The sequence below is a fragment of the Tursiops truncatus genome, chromosome 10 (assembly GCF_011762595.2).
Source record: "Tursiops truncatus isolate mTurTru1 chromosome 10, mTurTru1.mat.Y, whole genome shotgun sequence".
In the NCBI taxonomy this organism is placed as follows: Eukaryota; Metazoa; Chordata; class Mammalia; order Artiodactyla; family Delphinidae; genus Tursiops; species Tursiops truncatus.
The window spans coordinates 70,760,510-70,781,136 of NC_047043.1; the positions used below are offsets into that span (position 1 = coordinate 70,760,510).

General features: G+C 42.3%; 1 protein-coding gene across 1 annotated transcript in view; it reads right to left on the reverse strand.

Moving 5' to 3' along the window:
- Nucleotides 1-20,627, reverse strand: part of ARHGEF3 (Rho guanine nucleotide exchange factor 3) — a 305,882-nt gene that overhangs the window by 186,158 nt on the left and 99,097 nt on the right. The window contains exon 3 of the mRNA XM_019947655.3: nt 16,104-16,170. Within this exon, the coding sequence (XP_019803214.2) occupies nt 16,104-16,170 (67 nt within the window). The remainder of the gene's footprint in view (nt 1-16,103; nt 16,171-20,627) is intronic.

Here is a 20,627-nt window from a genome sequence, read left to right on the forward strand (position 1 = left end):
CTCACATTTGAAACTCCTCCACAGATGCCATATTTAAAAATTCCATCTTAAGGAACCATGGGATTTAGGCCAATTCATTGAATTTCTGACTCAGATTTATTCCTGCTGCCTGTTGCGGATGATTTTTATTCTTAAACCTTAAAACCTAAAACTCCACTTCAAAATTATAGTTCAAATATTTGTCTTCTCACCTCAGTTTTTCTACTCTTCAACTATAAAAATTTTGTACACACCCTGTAGAAATTTGGGAAAGTCAAAATAAAATGAAGAAAAAATGTCACTTATAACCTCACTTACAGAGAGGAAATCATTATTAATATTTTGTTATATTTTCTTTCAGTCCTTTAAATGAATTTTTTCATAGCAGTATCATTACTGTACATACAATTTTGTTTCCTGCTTTTAAAGTCATAACAATAAACATTTCCCCTGAATTAGCACTCTTCCTCAACAGCCCCTTATGGCTGCATAATATGCACTCACATGGATAAAACACAGTTTATACCAACATAATTCCACATAATTGGACATTTAGACTTTTTCCATTTTTTCTGTCATTATAATGACTGCTGCACTAAACATTTTTGTTCATAAATCTTAATCCACAGCTCTGATAACTTCTTTAGGATAAATTCCTAGAAGTGAAATTATTAGATCAATAGTCATAAATGCATTTATGATTCTTGACACAAATAGCTTTCCAGAAAGATGATCAAGTAACAATGCCACTGAACATTGGTGAGAGCATCAGTCCTACTGCACCCTCACGAGCATTTAAAGTTATCATTTTAAAAAAGGCTGATTAACTCTGCAGCTGAAAAACCTTAAATTTCCCATTCTTAGACTGACCTGCTGAGGTCAATGATTTCAAACGTTCCCTCAGTATCAGAATAATCTTCAAATACAATGTTAATTTTTCTCACATACAAGAATGCAAGCAAAACCACACACATGAAAAGAATGTAGTCATTTGTTGGATGTTTTCATTGGGCAACTAAGGTGCTGTAGTTAAGAAGCCAAGAACAACCAGTATGATGTACCAGTCTGTGACCGTACGGAGAGACGCCCAGTACAGAGAGACACGAGCAAAGTAAATTCAGAACTGAATCCACTGCCAAACTTCACAAGATACATAAGATTTTAATTACCATAAGTCACACTTATCAGAAGGAATACATTAGAATGTTCAGGAATATATCCAGATTACATTTAAAATTCATTTAGGGCTTCCCTAGTGGTGCAGTGGTTAAGAATGTGCCTGCCAATGCAGGGGACACGGGTTTGAGCCCTGGTCCGAGAAGATCCCACATGCTGCGGAGCAACTAAGCCCGTGCGCCACAACTACTGAGCCTGCGCTCTAGAGCCCGTTAGCCACAACTACTGAAGCCCGTGCGCCTAGAGCCTATACTCTGCAACAAGAGAAGCCACCGCAATGAGAAGCCCATGCATCGCAACGAAGAGTAGCCCCCGCTCACGGAAACTAGAGAAAGCCCACGTGCAGCAAAGAAGACCCAGCGCTGCCAAAAGTAAATAAATAAAAGAAATTTATTAAAAAATAAAATTCATTCAATAGCTTTTTACACAAGAAATTTTCTTTTTTTCTCCAAATTGGTGCATATTCCCATATACATCAGGTAAGTTTTTTTACCTAATGGCACATATACGCAAGAGCAAATGGTCTAGACTCAGTCTCTTATAACCCAAGGCCTAAACTGATCACCCTAGAACATGGAAAAGCATTAGATAAATGGAAACCTTTTCTACTATACTACAAATGGTTTGGGGTATCTTTCCCACATTCTCTTTCCAGGAAATTTGTCCCACTTTCCCCAATGTTGTCCACAGTTCCTGCTGAGTGGGTATAATATAACAGTAGCTGTAGCAAGGGGGGGGAAGTATTTATTGAGCACCTACTATGTCACAGACCCAGTGCTAAATACTTAACATGAATTATTTAGTTTAATTCTCATAAGAACCCCATGAGTTGGATACATTTTTCAGATGGGGAAATCTGAGTTTCAGTAGGTTTACTTACTTGCCCAAGCTGGTGGGTCCCTTTGACCCTGACTCTCTGGCCAAAGATGACTGTACCAAGGGGGAGGGAAGCCCCTCTAGGAGCCAGCCAGAAGCCTGCCCACCACCTGTGAACCCCAACAAAAGAAAGAGGATCTGAAGCAATCAGGGTTTTCTTAGGGATTTGGGGATAGGGCAAACAACTGAGACTATCCCACGAGCTTTGGGAGAAAGAGCTGCTGAAAGACATGTCAGGTTGGATCAGAGCCGGCATCGTGACAAGCCCAACAATGGCACATACAAGAAGACACTGGGAGCAGGAACTGAATATCAGAAAGGTAAAAGCAGAGAGATAAAGAATGAAACTGACCCACAGAGAGAAATCCTGGGTTTCTGCAACTGTAATTCTCTTATTAAACAGCACTTTTCTTGAGGTAATGGGAGCAAGTGCCCGCTTTTTGCCAAGAGCTCTGTTTAAAATAACCACCAAGGAATTTACAGTGGAGTCGTTCCTCACTGGAATGGACTGTCATCAGCATCTACCCTGTGTAGCAAGTTAGCACCATTAATAACAAAAAACCAACACATGTGCCTCTTAATGAGATGCAAGTACCTGGATTCCTTTAGGATGTTTTCCTGCCCCCAAAGTGCTTAACTTGAAACAAACCAAGTCTTTAGACCTAAATAACCAGTGTATAAGAAATATAAAGGACAAAGGGGCAAGTTAAATGACATCATAGGTAAGCAATCAGATAAACTAAAATGTGAGACCCATTCCACAAGCAATTGGTCTGGTCTTTTCAAAAAGTCAGTGTCAAAAAAAAAAAAAAAAGAGGGGCTTCCCTGGTGGCGCAGTGGTTAAGACTCCGAGCTCCCAATGCAGAGGGCCTGGGTTCGATCCCTGGCCAGGGAACTAGATCCCACATGCATGATGCAACTAAGAGTTCGCATGCCACAACTAAGGAGCTGGAGAGCCACAAGTAAGGAGCCCACCTGCCACAGCTAAGACCTGGTGCAACGAAATAAATAAATACTAAAAAAAAAGAAAGAAAGAAAGGGAGATGAGGGGATTATTCAAGGATTTAAAAGGACTAAAAAACACAGTAACAAAATGAAATCGTCATCCTCAATTGGATAAAAACAACCAAACAAAAAATCCAACCAGATGCAATGCATGGCCCTTGAATGGTTTTGGGGGAAACCAACTATAAAAGATAATTAGGGGAACTTCCCTGATGGTCCAGTGGTTAAGAGCTCGCCTTCCAACACAGGGAGTGCGGGTTCGATCCCTGGTCGGGGAGCTAAGATCCCACATGCCTTGGGGCCAAAAAACCAAAACATAAAACAGAAGCAATATTGTAAAAAATTCAATAAAGACTTTTAAAATGGTCCACATCAAAAAAGAAATCTTAAAAAAAAAAGATAATTGGGGAAATAGGAATATAGACTGCATGTTGGGGAATTAATAGTAACTTTATTAGGCTTGATAATGTAGGAAAATGTCCTTATTCTTAAGACATATGTATTGAAGTATTTAGAAGTGAAGTGTCGTGATTGTCTTACTTTGAAATGATTTAGTAAAATAAAGCCAAATTGTATAAACAGCTAGAGATAGATAAACAGGTAAAGCAAAATGTTAGCAATTAATTGTTGATTCTAGATGGTGGGTGTTCACTGCACTTATCTTTCAACTTTCCATATATTTAAAAGTTTTCATAATAAAAAGTTGAAAAAATAGCACACATAGTAAAAATAATAATCTTGGAAACCCCTTAGGAAGATACCTGGTGATGCCTGACAGCCCTTCTCTCAATAAACCACACTCAATAGTTCCTACTTTACTGCTATAACAAATATTGTACATACATCTTCAGTTTAGCCCCAGACGAAGCTGTTGCTTGTTTTTAGGGGAAATGCAGCACAAAAAGCCCCCATTAAGTTCTAGAATCACCATCAGCCCACTGGGATCGACAGAGGAAAAAGCAGGTTCACAATCCCATCTAACAATGAGTCGTAAGTTCCCGTCCCACCCTTTTTTCTATAAGTAAGTTTAGATGAACCTGCATAAATTAAATGCACATCTGATACAACTTCCTTGAACCTTCCTCAAATCAGAACTTTTAAACAAGTCCTCATCTGTCCATAAAAAAGTAATAGGCCTCATTCCCTCTTTTTTCCAAATGGATGTAAGGTCAAATCAGCCCTGAGGATATAAAAACACATTATGCATTAGCAGCGTTCTGGTGTATGGTATGTTTCCTCCTCCCTGAACGTGTGTTAACCAGGAGGTCACGGCAGTGGTGGTTCACGCTGCTGCATGGACCACCATTAGATGCTGCAGCATGTAATCCAGCTGGTTTTATTACCAGTACCATGTACAAGTCCACAGTAAGAGTCATGCTCAAAAAGGCTAGTCCAGGAGCTGTGTTCATTGAGATTTCCAGAGTCGGATGGCAGAAGGAGAGAGCCTGGGTGGGGGATGACAAATGTGGGAGGCCCAAAAATCAAGTAAGAGAAGAATTTTCATCATCAGGCCTAAATAAGATAGCCCATTTAAAAATGAGCTCTGTGCAATCAGGTTGTAATGAGCTTTTGCTTTTAGAGAATATTTATTTCAATTACTAAAGGTGAATAAGTTTGTGACAACTTACAAATAACAATATAAATATATTTCTATTATTTCTAATCAATAATAGAAATATCTTAAGTTATGTTAAGTATAAATAAGTGGTAAGTAGAATATGTGTGTGGTAAACATAGATAAGGAAGGGTGAAAGGAGCAAAAGATACCTACTATTCATGAGCCACCTGGTTACTGAATGTTTGTTGTGCACTAGATATGCATGAGACTTATGAGGTACTGACTATACAGAGGCACTAAATATATATGAGCACTTAATATACATGAGGACTTAATTTGGCTACCCACTGGAGACACCCTATTCTGGCCCCATGTGCCCTCTGCCCAAGAAACACAAATAAAATAGAAATTAGCCAGCTGTTCATCTGGCTAATTGCCAAGCTGCTACTGTTGACCAGGTATGTTTGTCTCTGTGTTTTTATGATAAAGCAAGTGTGTGTCATTGGCCCAGGGCACCTTCAGTCTGTGGACCTCTTGCCTGCACTTCAACTCTGGTCCTTGCAGCCACATCCGTGGGGAAGGCCGATGCAGTAGAGAGAAAGGGGACGTATTGGCATTGTGAACCCCAGGATACAGGTGAGGTCCTTCCGTCCTCTCTGTAGTATGTTAACTTACCCCATTTCTCCCCCTTGCTTCTCACTATGTTTCAACTGGTTTAATTGTACCGTGTGATCTGAGTATTTAAAGAAAAGGGTGAGGCACTATTTACCCTCACAATGAGCTAAACCTCGTCCAATCCATTAAGCGGGCCACATTATTGTGAAGAGGAAGAGGTTGACAGGAAAGAAGAAAAGTCGGTGACAGGACCATTACCAACCCCCATGTAAGAGGCTTCAATTCCCATCCCCAGCTTCTGACATGGGCAGGCAACAGAATATAAAATCTAACACAGAGGGGAAAAGGAAAACTGAAGGGAAATGTTCGGATTCAGAAAAAATTTTCCAAATTGCTGCATCCCCTCAGTTCTCAATATCACCTTCCCCTCCCACGCTTTCAAATAGCATCAGGGCCTTTTGGAGGTGATGAGATCACTGCCACAATACTGTTTGTGTAATAAAAGCTAAATTTGATTAGAATGAAAAATAAATACCTCCATGAAAAGTCATAAATGCAACAAAACACAAAGCAATACTGAGACTGAGTCTTGGGCCACCTTCTATTTAAGACCTAAATAGACATTTCTCCAAAGAAGACATACAGATGGCCAATAGGCACGTGAAAAGATGCTCATCATTGGGGCTTCCCTGGTGGCGCAGTGGTTGAGAATCTGCCTGCTAATGCAGGGGACACGGGTTTGAGCCCTGGTTTGGGAGGATCCCACATGCCGCAGAGCAACTAGGCCCGTGAGCCACAACTACTGAGCCTGCGCATCTGGAGCCTGTGCTCCGCAACAAGAGAGGCCGTGATAGTGAGTGGCCCCCGCTTGCCACAACTAGAGAAAGCCCTCGCACAGAAACGAAGACCCAACACAGCAAAAATAAATTAATTAATTAAAAACAAAAGTACCAATGCCACCGTGGATGTGAGGATTAGTCAATGCTTTAAAAAAAAAAAAAAAGAAAGAAAAGAAAAGATGCTCATCGTTGCTAATTAGAGAAATGCAAATCAAAACTACAATGAAGTACCACCTCACATCAATCAGAATGGTCATTACTAAAAAGTCTACAAATAATAAATGCTGGAGAGGGGATGGAGAAAAGGGAACCCTCCTACACTGTTGGCGGGAATGTAAATTAGTGCAGCTGCTATGAAAAACAGTATGGAGGTTCCTCAAAAAACTAAAAATAGAGTTGCCATATGATCCAGCAATCCCATTCCTGGGCAGATACCCAGACAAAACTATAATTTGAAAAGATACATGCACCTCTATGTTCATAGCAGCACTATTTACAATAGCCAAGACATGGAAGCAACCTAAATGTCCTTTGACAGATGAATGGATAAAGAAGATATGGAATATTACTCAGCCATAAAAAAGAACAAAACAATGTCATTTGCAGCAACATGGATGGCCCTAGAGATTATCATACTTAGCAAAGTAAGTCAGTCACAGATACCATGTGATATCACTTATATGTGAAATCTAAAATACAACACAAATGAACATATCTACGAAACAGAAAGAGATTCACAGACATAGATAACAAATTTGTGGCTGCCAAGGGGTGGGTGGGGGGGAAGGATTGGGACTTTGGGATTAGCAGATGCAAACTATTCTATATAGAATGGATAAACAACAACATCCTACTGTAGAGCACATGGAACTATAATCAATATCCTGTGCTAAACCATAATGGAAAATATGAAAAATATATGTATGTATAACTGAATCACTTTGCTGTACAGCAGAAATTAACACAACACCGTAAATCAACTATACTTCAATACATTTTTAAAAAAATAAAATAAAAATAAAACCTCTAACTAAGCTCCAATACTTCCCAATGGCACAGAAATGAACTCAGCCATTTCAGAATGCAATTTTCCACGATCTGCTATTATTTCAATTAATACAGAGGACTATTATGTTTTATGTCTTATGAGTTTATTCTTGCTCCCAGATCAGATTGTGAGGACTGAAAAAAAAAAAGAAGAAGAGGAGTTAGAAGTTTTGTTTATCTGAAAGTCAGACCCTGGGAATCAGGATGATTACCCTTTACTCTGGGATGACAGATGGGAAAGACTTTTGTAGACAAGAATTGTTCGTATCTGCCTAGTGTCTCTCCCCTTCTTCTGGAAACTGCCCCTTCCCTCCCATGTTACTATGGTTACCATAGGAGCCAACATAGTGGTACAGCACAACGCCACACTGTGGTCACTGCTGATTGGTCTAGGAGTATCCACCCTACGCCGGCTGAACCAATCAAACCCCACCCCCCAGTGCTTTTGGATCTCAGAGAGAAAAGGCTGTCACTCTGCAGATGGCTACATTTCCACAGTATGGAGAAATGGAGGAAGTCAGTCTGCAGAGAAAATGCAGCAAACAACAGAGGAATTGGGAGCCCTCATGGGCTTCTGGTGCCTGGTTCCAGGGGCTTCTGAGATCCTGCTGCATTCCACGAGATATTCTTGAGATCTCTATAATTTTAAAAACTCTCCTTGTTTAAGCTAATTTGAGTTGAATTTCTATCACTTGCAACAAGATCTCCTAATTAACCTAAAAGATCACAGTCAAAAGCATCTTTTACCTTGTATAAATCTAGAAGAAAAAGAGAATAATTGAGTTGACAACTGCATAAAATAAACAAAGCCATCTATAAATTCTGCCTCAAAAGTGCAAAATTTGCACAGCTGGTACACAAGCCACTGTATGTCCCCACAGACCTCACATATGACCAAAAAAAGAAACTGCTTTTGAATCTAAAAATGAGCTTCAATGTGCCTGGCATATTTTTGGTGTCAGCAGATTGAGAATGACATGGGCTTTTCCTCACAGGTGTCAGCATCTCTCACAGGCTGGCTTCTCCACTGCCTGAAGGGAAATGAGACAAGAAGACTAAGCAGAAACGAGAGACAGTTTTTCCTTTTGAAGGGGTACCTCACATCAAAAAGGCATCTATTATAAACTCAAAATGGGTTGAAGACCTAAATATAAGACATGATACCATAAAACTCCTAGAGGAGAACATAGGCAAAACATTCTCTAATATAAATCGTAGTAATATTTTCTTAGATCAGTTTCCCAAGGCAAAAGCAAAAATAAACAAATGGGACATAGCAAACTTATAAACTTTTGCACAGCAAAGGAAACTGTCAACAAAACAAAAAGACTACCTATGGAATGGTAAAAAATATTTGCAAATGATGCAACCAGCAAGAGCTTAATTTCAAAAATATACAAGCAGCTCATAAAACTCAATATCAAAAAAACAAACAACCCAATCAAAAAAAGGGCAGAAGGGACTTCCCCAGTGGTTAAGACTCCGCACTTCCAGTGCAGGGGGCGTGGGTCTGATCCCTGGTCAGGGAACTAAGATCCCACACGCCGAGTGGCCAAAAAAAAAAAAAAAAAGGCAGAAGACATAAATAGACATTTCTCCAAAGAAGACGTACAGATGGCCAACAGTCACGTGAAAAGATGCTAAACATTAGAGAAATGCAAATCAAAACTACAATGAGGTATCACCTCACACTGGTCAGAATGGCTATCATCAAAAAGTCCACAAATAATATATGCTGGAGAGGGTATGGAGAAAAGGGAAACTTCTTCCTACACTGTTAATGGGAATGTAAATTGGTGTAGCCACTATGAAAAACAGTAGAGAGGTTGCTTAAAAAAACAAAAAATAGAGCTACCATATGATCCAGCAACTCCACTCCTGGGTATACATCCAGAAAAGACTAAAACTCTAATTTGAAAAGAAAAAATATATATATATTCACACACACACACACACACACACACGCACGCACACGCACACACACACACGGGAATATTACTCAGCCATTAAAAAGAATGAAGTATTGGAGTTGCAGCAATATGGATGGACCTAGAGAATATTGTACTTAGTGAAGTAAATCAGACAGAGAAAGATATATATTATATCACTTATATGTGGAATCTAAAAAATAATACAAATGAATCTATATTCAAAACAGAAATAGATTTAGACATAGAAAACAAAATATGGGTACAAAAGGGGAAAGAGGCGGGGAGGGATAAATTAGGAATATGGGATTAACAGATACTCACTACTATACTAAAATAGATAAGCGGGCTTCCCTGGTGGTGCAGTGGTTGAGAGTCCGCCTGCCGATGCAGGGGACACGGGTTCGTGCCCCGGTCCGGGAAGATCCTACATGCCACGCAGCGGCTGGGCCCGTGAGCCATGGCCGCTGAGCCTGTGCGTCCGGAGCCTGTGCTCCACAACGGGAGAGGCCACGACAGTGAGAGGCCCGCGTACCGCAAAAAAAAAAAAAAAAAAAAAAAAAAAAAAAAATATATATATATATATATATATATATATATATATAAGCAACAAGAATTTAATGTAATAGCACAGGGAATTATATTCAGTACCTTGTAATAACCTATAATGGAAAATAATCTGAAAAGTATATATATATATAACTGAATCATTTTGCTGTATACCTGAAACTAACACAGTATTGTAAATCAACTATACTTCAATAAAAAATGAAAATAAAAAATACAATCCAAGGAAGTATAAGGGAATTAAAAGGGATTTGGGGTGATGAAAAGTTTACCATAGAATTGTCCCTTGTTTTTAGCACTTTTAAAAAGTTGGTGATGTCTTGCCTCCTTTGAAGACAAAGTATGTGTCATCAGCCTTGTTTTAAAGAGGTAGCAGGCTTCAACGGCCTGGGGACAGACTGTCCCAAGTTCAAATGCTGGCTCTGCCACTTACGATGGCTGTGATTTTAGGCAAGTGAGCAGATGTGGGCTCAGTTTCCTCATCTTCGAAATGGAACAGATACTATCTACCATGCAGGACTGCCACAGCCTTGCTTGGAGCTGATGTTAAATAATGTAGGTAAATGTACATACAAACAGAGGCTGTGAGAGAAGAGAAAGCCATGCCACCTTCTTTTGCAAAAGAGAGGTGAGGCCACAGTAAACAATGACCAGGCCAGGCGTGTGCTGAGTATTAGAGACTCTGTCACTCTAATGAGTTGTGAATTTCAAAGCATTTCAGCCTGATCATCAAGAAACATTCGGCTGCACTTCTGAATGCAACTTCCTTCCAAACACGGGGCCTGGGATGGGTCGGACAGCCTGCAGCAGGCACAGGACCTATTGTCTGAAGACGTGGATCTGCTCCTGATCTCTTGGCTTGACCCTCACAGTGGTCAGCAATATTTCCTGTCTGTCTAGGAACTGGACTTCCTTTGGTGACAGTACCAAGCTCTTCCTTGGAACAGGAGGTTAGTATTTAAAATAGCATTAACTGTGCCAGGAATGATAGGAATATGTACCAAAAAAGTGCATAGAGAGAAGGCTGGGCAGGGAACTATAGATGCTTGGGGTGTGGGAGAGAAGGCCAAATGTCCATGCAGGAAGGAGCTGGGGCAGGCTGGATGTGGTGGGCTGATAGCGGGCCAGCCTATGTGAGAAGTGTCCCTTTCAAAGGCCAATAAGGGCCATTTTCGGCCCCAGCAGGATGAATAAGCCTCAACAGGCTTTGAAAAGCTTTCAAATCAATCTTTTTACAGATTCTCATATACGTACCTACTTTCTACCATCAGAACTGTATCCATATGTACATGGATAATAGAACTCTGAAAGTGGCTAAAAAATGAGGACCTTTGCCCTAAAAAATGTGATGTGCTTCCCAAACCCTGCACTAAATTTCAAGCACCCACTGACCCCCCAAATATCTGGACACCCCACTAAGAGGGATTCCTTACTCACCTGACAAGGGTGCAAGAGGCTGCAGGCATGGATGGCACTTGTGTTACCCACACCATATAACCAGGCGGGGGTCATTTGAAAACACAGGTGTCTACTATCATGTTTAGGGACCTTTTGTTTTTAACCTCTGTTAAGCAGCTCTGTCATATGCCTCCTACTCTGACATTTTGCAATGACAAAATAATTTGTTTACATATACATCTACTAGATGTTAAGGTTCACAAGATCAAGACTGTGTCTTATTCAATTTCGTGTCTTTATGATTGAATAAATGCTTATTGACATTTTATTTAAAAAAAAGAAAGAAAGAAAGAAAGAAAAACAACAAGAAACTGTTCCTTGGAGCAAATGTCCCTTCCCCACTTCCAGTGGCTCTAGTGGAACTGCCAATCACGAAACACTGTCCACCCAGCTCCCTTAGGGGAGCACGTAAACAAGGCCTGTCCAATACTCTTGACCACAGTGATTGGCCAAGGTATAGCTATGTGACTGGCCAAGGTATAGCTATGTGACTGGAACCAGGTCAATAAGAGTCCTATGCTGGGATTTCACATCTGGATTCTGGAAGCATAAACTTCTCTCTTTCCTCTGGAAAAGTATGGCTGTTTGTGGTTATCCCCTCCCTCCAAAAAAGTCCATGTGCAGTAGGAGAAGACCAAAACCCCAAGAGTGACAAAGTTGAGAGAGCATACCTGGATACAGTGGTATCTGAAGCCTACCCATCAGTTTCCCTCAGTCAAATGAACCAATCAATTCCCCTTTCTCCTTGAGCTTGTTTTGATTTTCTATCACTTGTAGCCAGAAGAGTCCTGACTAATACACTAAACCTTATTTTTCTCATCTGAAAATTAAATAGTTAGTTAGGGCTACAATGTTCAAAGTCCCTTCCAAAGCCCCAGAGTTTAGAAATTTCTTACCAAATGGCTTAGGCAAGGGTAAAGACCAGGCACTGGAGAAAGAGACAAGACCAGCATGGCCCTGAAATTTGGTTGATATTTAAAATTCAAATCTCAGATCTGGCACCTAAAACAATGCCTCACACATGGTAGGTCTTGTTAAGCATTCTTAAGTTAACTACAGGCAATGGCAGGTGTTGTGGTCCAGAGATTTTCACATTTCTAGGATGAGTTTCCTCCCTGAGTCTGTCTCTGTGACCCTCTTTCTCAGCTTACTGGAGGAGCTGTAGCAAATATTTTCACAAGGAACAGTGGAAATTCTGAGCTGAGCACTGCCCCAACCAGATCCAGAAGAGATGTCTCAGAGCAAGACACCTCCCAGGGTCCCACCTCTCTGAGGGTCCTGCTTTCTTATTCTCCCCATTCTGTTCTGGTTTCACTCATGATGTTCCCACCAAAACTCTCCCAACCAAAACCATCCTCTTGGCTTCTCTCCATGAACATCTCTGTAGCACCCATGGTCTGGTGAGAGATGGCACAGCACCACCCCTTGCCCAGGAGGGTGGGGAAATCCCATAGGGTTGGTAACACCCAGGGCCTCTGTCTCCTTAGACGAGCATGAGAACCAAAGGACACAACCTACAATTAACAACGTCAACTCATGAGAGGACTGAACCGCTTGGTAGGTAGAAAGGATGTGTCATCCAAGTGTCACCAGCCCTTCCCGAGGCTCTCTGCGGACAAAAACTCCAGCCAAAAAAAAGGAAAACCACAAATGCAACTCCTAATACCTTGAGAAGTCATGCAGATCTGCAGTGAATGTTTCCAGGGAGGATGAGGAGGGGGTTACAATACATTCATTCAGCAAGACTTTCCTTAAAATTTTTTGGAAACATCTTTCTTTTCCCAGAATGCCTATTCCTTAAGACACTGACCACTCCCTTCGCTCCCTCGTGCCCTGTCCCCGGCTCCCTCCTTGGCCCTCATGTGTCTCCCTCTTCACTTCTCATCTAGAGCCATGTGGTTCCTTCTCCTCTTGCCTTTTCCAACCCATTTCTTATCACCTCTTCTCCCCACTCCCACCCCCAAACCCCACAAATGTCCAGGACCTGGGTGAGCTAACACAGGATGCTTCTTCTTTACAAGCTAAAGAGGAATGGAATTGCAAATGCTTCTAATGGTTTCCTCTGCCATGTATATAAACATGGGAAATTTGCGAGCACAGAGATTCTAAAACCTTCCTTTCCAAATAAAGAAGAAAAGGAAGAGTTCACAGAATGCGTGCCTTGCCCTAGCACAGCCTGCACAGTTCATTCTAGCAGGCCCGAGAGTCACATTTCATTATAGAAAATGTATCAGCTAGAGAATACCTCCAACGTCCTCCTCCCGGCACTCTGGGTGCTTCTTGTCTTCAGTTCCAATTACCATAATGATGGTTACAGAGCGTGTCCTGGCTGGGAGTGAGGGTGTTTCCACTTAGTTGGGTTTCCTTCCTCCCCCACCATGTCATGGAGGATTATGCTCCAAGTGACACAGAGATGATTTGGCCACAGAGGAATCTGGCAATTGACCAGGCCCTGAACCATCTCCCTCTGGTGTATCTTGAGGTCAGTTTGTCTAACTTTACCAAGAAGCTACAGGGCCCGGAAGAATCAAAGCAAAGACAAGAGACGAAGATCAACACAACAATTGACCTGCCTAACAGACTCTAGTCACTTTGACACTTTAACCATTTGGGAAAATCTTATGAGCTGGCTAAGAATTTGAGGGCTGAAAGGAAACTGAAGTCAACAAAGCATTAGATTCTGTCATCTATTTGGTTGCAATTAGCCAGGGGCACTTTGTTTGTTTGCTCCCCTGCAGCAATTACTAATGTTAAATGTTACCCCTGCAAGGCTACAACTGACAGAGGGTCCCTTAAACCAAGTGTGCATCTAACAGGTTCCTTTTCAGCAGCAAGTTCTATAAACCAGACTTGTGCTTAAAAGTTCATAAAATATTTTTCAAGGACAAACAGTTTGAGAGGTCTCACAGCCATAGGGAGGGTAATCAATTGTCCCAGCTTGCCCGGGACTGAAGTTCCCCAAGACATGGGACTTTCAGTGCTGAAACCAGGACAGTCCCAGGCAAACTCAGGGCAATCTCTACATGTACTCCAACCCTAGGCTAGTGACTACTGTTGAATCAGAAGGAAGGGTGGGGAACACTGAAAGGAGGGTAGAGAGGGAGAGAAAATAAACACCTTCAGAACAGCCAAGTGCTCACAGAAGGTTCAATTTCTCTGTAGTTCAAAATCAACTACAAATATCAACTGTTCCAAAGTGTGTATAAACTGTTTTGTCAACAAAGGATTTATGGCCAATGACTTTGGGAAATGCTCCAAACAAAATCCCATCAGGTCTCCTTCACGTGGTCTCTATGCACATCAACCCATCAAAGGCTCTGAGAAGTCCTGGAGTGGTGAACATATTTAATTTGGTGCTCTCAGGGTGTCCCAAGTTTATCTGACCACACAAGATTTTTTCACTTAATGGTTATGATCATGCAACTGAACATACTTTGAGAAGTGAGGATCTTCTCCATTTATGGATATGTGTCAACAAATTTCTCTTCATACTCAGTGAAAAGCATGCTGAAACTTAGCTAAAAGAGAGCCAGGATCTATATTTTTAAAAAGACATCTGAGGAAAATGACTGAGATGTATGTAGGATATTAAAGATGAATCAAACCAGTAAAAACAGTGCTGAAAAGACTAAAGACCTGAACTTGAAACATAATCTGAATTGAATTTTGTGTCTGATAGATGTAAGAGATTTTTTTTCTTTCTTTCTTTCTTTTTTTTTAATTTTTGGCTGCGTTGGGTCTTCGTTGCTGTGTGCGGGCTTTTTCTGGTTGCGGCGAGCAGGCTTGTCATTGCGGTGGCTTCTCTTGTTGCGGAGCACGGGATCTAGGCACGCAAGCTTCAGTAGTTGTGGCACACAGGCTCAGTAGTTGTGGCTTGCGGGCTCTAGAGTGCAGGCTCAGTAGTTGTGGTGCACAGGTTTAGTTGCTCTGTGGCATGTGGGATCTTCCCGGACCAGGGCTCGAACCCGTGTCTCCTGCATTGGTAGGCAGATTCTTAACCACTGCACCACCAGGGAAGCCCCTAAGAAATTTTTTATTCATTCATTCATTCCATTTATTCATTCAAATTAATTAAGCATGTATGTGCCAGGCACTGTGCTAGGCCCAGGGATATTGCAGTGAACAAGAGAGAGTGATAAGGTCTCTGATGCTTGGGGCTTCCAATCTTAAATTTCACTAAGTATTAAGTAACAATCTTAACAATGAGAAAAAAGTACAGGGGTCCATAGGAGGTGTTTCTAGGTCAGATTCAGGAGGCAGACATGATGCATTCCCACAGGAGGTGATGTCAAGGCTTAGACCCAATGGATAAAGTGGGTGGGCCAATGCAGTGTGTGTAGGAGTGTAGTGCTGGGCAGCAGGGGACAGTGTTCTGGGCAGAAGGAATAACACATGCAAAGGCCTGTGAAACAGAGCTCAGAGCATTCTCTACACAGGCAAGGGTCTTGTTCCTGAAGTCAGAGGTAGAATTCATTTTAACACACAGAAGGGCCTCCATACACCTTGACTATTATTATTATCATAATCACATAAAGGAAGAGAACTCTGCATCAAGGGGAGGTTAAATCTGACCCTTCCTACACCTCTAAGGGTCTACGGCTTTGTGATCGGGAGAATTCTATGATTCCCTTTAGAGTCTGTTTAAAGCTTATAGACCTCTCCTCTTGTAAAGTTCCTGCAAAGTCATAAATCTACATATGAATAGACTGTACATTTCTGATTTCTTTTTCCTTCACTGTGCACCGGTTCCCTTTTTTGTTCCCCCAAAACAGCCACAATGCCCACTTCATCAACCTTGACATCTCTTGGCTTCTTTACCAGATGCTTCCAGTAACCCAAGACCTACAGGGCAAGCAATGTCAACGGGTGCTTAGCGAGCCACTTAGATTTTTTAAATTAAACCACAAGTGGTGATGCAAACATGACTTCCCTGAGTGGTAAAGCACAGAAGCTTGGTGGAGACTTTGATTAGTAAAGCCAACCTCGGCAGTGTCCGCTCTGGAGCATCCGGAACAGGACATATAACGGCTGGGACTGTCCAGAGAAAACACTTACCCCTCTGAAATTCCAGGCTTTAGGAGACGGAAACGTGGGAAAGTTGTTTTGCCGCTGCCGTTTAGGCCTGGAAGAGGACAAAAAAAAGAAAAAAAAAAAAAAGACGATGCATTCATTATTCATTGGTTAGCTCTTCAGAGGAAATCACCAATTTCAGATGTAGCTTTGTCAAAAAGAGAGATGCTTGGAGAAATGGTCCAGGCAGGTGAGGCAGCTATTGTTTTCTACAGCTCTGCCATCTTTAGCAGCCAAACTCACTGCAAACTCCTTCCCAGGCCCCCAGGAGGAAAACTCCAGAGTCCCTTAAAAAAGTCAAAAATTAAAAGATAAAAGAAAAAAAGAAAAGAAAATCTAAAATTCAACCTGGATGAGATCAAAAAGCCAGACCAAACTCCAATCTTGATCTTTATTTCTCACACACAAGCAGTTCCCAAAGGGATGTCATCAGATGATGTCTGCAGCTTCGGCGAAGCCTGGAACCCTCCCTTGTTGCTCACTTGCTGGGGAGTTCCTGCACCTCCACTCAGGCCACACTGGAGCTCTAAACTCTTACAGGGACGACTGACAGGACATGCAGCCACTGCCTAATGAGTTAGAACTGGCTTTCTCGCCTATTAATCTCTCCCCACGAATCAACCGCCTTAGATGTGATGGAGGCAGCTTCAAGTCGCATCTGCACAAGCGGCAGGTAACCGGTACAGAAAAGGAAAGATGCAGCAAGGGGGCTGGGCGGCTCCAGACACACCAGGAACACCTTACTTCTGTCTTGTAAAGTGAATCCAATTTTGTAGCTGCCAACATACCCACAAGGATACCTCTTACAATGTTTTTATGGAGTGGTAAATTACTCCTCCCCAAAATGCTACGTCTGTCAATACGGACATTCAAACGTCATGTTTGCTTGAAGTACCACTTCACTGAAAAACATCCCTGAAAAAGGTCCACTTTGCACTTGCCCTGAGGTTTTAGTCACTGATGTGCCAAAGGGTGGTGGTGCTGGTTTTTTAACATGATACTCACACCTTTTCTTTGACCTCCCTGCCACAATCAGCAGGAATGCAAGGCAGGATGCTTGTAATGACCACTGCACAGGCTCTGCAGTATGTCAGGCCTGATAAAAATCTGGACTGACTCTACCAGGCATAAGAGATAAATAAACAAAATACAACATAATTAGCATAATAGCAGCAGCTGACAGGTACTGGGTATTTAAAACAGCAAATGCTAATACTTTATGTAGTTAATCTCACTGACTCTCCACTGGGAGCTGAGGTTCACTGTTGTACCCATTTAACAGATAAGAAAACAGACACCTAAGGATATTAAGTGACTCAACTATCACCATACAAGTGAGATCAGGATTCTGTTCTCAGGTGTCTGATCTCACACCCCATGGTGTTTTATGAGCTGTGTGACCCTGAGCCCGGGGCTTAAGCTCTGGAGCTTTCATATTCCTATGTGCAGAACGAGAAATAATACCCTGTACACAGAGTCAAGATGAGATGTGGGTTCTAACTCCAGTGCTGTCACTGCGAAGTTCTCAACGGATGTCAGCACGGTGCCCACCCCACCCCCAACCTTCCCTCCCCCGCCCCTCCAAATCCTGGCTCCAAGGACAGCCTTCAATCAGGGACAGAGGATTGACACAGCAGAGCTGGGACAACTCACCAAAACAGAGGGGACCTCCCTCCTGCTGATGTGTCTTTATATCCAACCCCATTCTTCTGCATCCTCCTCCTCCTCCCCGACATGTACAATAAAAACCCAGGCTAATAACTTCTCAAGACAAACAGAGAAAACGTGGGTGGTTATTTAGATTTAATACTCTTCTCTTATTAAGTAACATGTTGGTCTAAGCTCTTCTGAAAAGACATTTCTCCCTTAAAAAAAAAAAACACAAAACTTAGAATTCAACAATACTTCTCCCTGGATACCGCTCCCTCTCCTCCCAGGTTATAATTGGGCTTTGCTCTCCTAATTATTTGATGAGCTTCATTGCTTCCGAAGCAACAACATATACTAGAACATTCCTAGTCAATGTGCCCCTGTTTTGTATGTTGCAGTCCACAGAAAATGAAAATCACAATAATTAACGGTGACTGAGTTACATGATGTGCCAGGAGGGACTGTTCTAAGTACTCTGCCTACATAATCTAAGTCTGAGAATAACAATTAGATGGGTTATTATGTTAGGCTATACTCTAACGTTAATACATGATATATAGGTAGCATTATAATGGTGTTATCCATTATCATATTTTATATATTTATATGTATGGCGTTACATATATTTAAATAAATAACGTATCATAATATGTTTTCATATAATATTATGGTATAATGGGGATATTATCATTACCCTATTTTACAGATGGGCTAAACCGAGGCTCAGAGAGGTTAAACCAGATGCCAGAAGTCACACAGCTGGTAGGTGGCTAAGGTGGGATTCATACCCAGATATGTCTGACTCCAGATTCAGGGGATGTAGCCCCTCTCAAACAGAGAGAAGCCCCACCAAACAGGGCTTCCATGCATTTGGAAGAATGCAGCCTGGGGGTTCCCTGTGGGAGGGCACCAGTTTAGCAGGGCCTCACACTAAGAGGCCTCATAGGCAAAGAAAAAGCATCAGAGCAAGTCTGTCAATCCAGGGCACTCTTGGGCAACTCGGTCGCACCCCCCTTGACTGGGGAAACTGCCAGGAAACCTACCTAGAAGACGGCTGTCTCTAACTGGTGCTTCCCCCACCCCTGCGTTCCACCACCTGCCAGGCTTCCAGATCATTCACATTGGCTGGAGTTCCCTTTAACTATCTAATCTGGCATCATAAGTCGTCCCCAGCCAAACACTACCACCCACGTGGTTTTGAAGGACAGCTTCGGGGAGTACAAGGCACCCTCCTGAGAAGACTGTGAGGGAACTGGCAGCATAAAGGACAGCAGCTCAGAAGCCTGTGAAGGCCAGGTCCTCATCACAGGAAGGGCAATCAGTCCTGGGTATATTTCTTCTGTTTTAGAAGCAACTTCTTTGCACTGTCAGCAAAAGTCCAAGGGAGAAAATGGCACTTGGTTCTACAGGTTTCTCAGACACAAAGATATGCAGTTGGACTTCCTGACAGGGCTGGGAGGAGTTACCTATACTGTGTCCAGTCCTCAGGCCCCTAAGTGAACCAGATCTGTGCACGGTGTGTACACACGTGGTTAGGAAGCACAGCCCATCCACAGATGTCAGAAGGGCAACGCTGACCAGTCATCATCCACCTCCACCTCCACCTCCACGGGGGAGCTGATGGGAGCCAGGGCTGGGCAAGCAGCAGGAGAGAAAGTGCCAAGACAGGAGGCACAGATTCTTGACTGGAAGGAGGTTACAACCTTAGGAAAGGTTGGAAAGAAAAGTTATAAACTCTCCACCCTCGGGAGAGCTCATAGTAGAAATGGAGAAATGCCCACAGTAAGAGTGAAAAGTCAGGATTCAAGGTGCGTTTAGGGAATGATCTCCGATTCAGGTGTGTGTGTGACTGGAATCAGAGAGAATAAGCTCAGCGGATTAACAGGATGTATTTTCCCATCACATGAAAACAAGTGTGACTCTTTCCCAGCGCCTTGAGAAGAGGGTTGATGACCATTTCCACAGCATCTCCCAGGAGTGTGGGTTTCAGGTTGCGTCTGCTGCCTGCACCGTGGGGGCTAAGAGTCTGGTGTTCGGGGTGGAACTGACTTGGGGCACCCAGAGTGCCTCCCTCCCTTTCTTGCTGGAGGACTTCAACTAGGCTGCTTACTTTTTACTCCCCTTGAGCCTCCATTTTCTCGTCTGGAAAGTGGGGAGAATAATCCCTTTTTACAAAATTGAAACATTAATGTACCATAAAAGAAGTAAAAAGGAATAAAAGATGGTTGATTAAAAAAATAATAACGGGGCTTCCCTGGTGGCGCAGTGGTTCAGAGTCCACCTGCCGATGCAGGGGACATGGGTTCGTGCCCCAGTCCGGGAAGATCCCACATGCCACAGAGCGGCGGGGCCCATGAGCCATGGCCGCTGAGCCTGCGTGTCCGGAGCCTGTGCTCCGCAACGGGAGAGGCCACAACTGTGAGAGGCCTGCGCGCAGCAAAATAATAATAATAATAATAACGTACTATACAAACGTTTGGCAGAGAGTCTGGCCCTTAATAGCTGCTCAAATTAGCTGTCATTATTATTGAGAAAATGCCTTCTTTAAACCAGTAAAGGGGATATTACTTATAATTATCATTGGCAAGGCTCATGCTGGAGAGACAATGAAATATACATCTAATTCTTACAGATTGGGTAACATATAAGTAAAATAAAACAAAGGCTTTAAGGTGCTATGAATATTTTGTTAGGTGACAACAACATAGCCCTAAATATGAACATGATGTAACTCTGAAAAGAGCCCCGCCTTCCCATTCTAATTTCCTGCCCCCCTTTTCCTTTTCAAAGATTACTACCTTTGCCAGCATGTTTTATATGTTGTAAATATTTTAATATCTTAACTGTCAACCCAGAGCA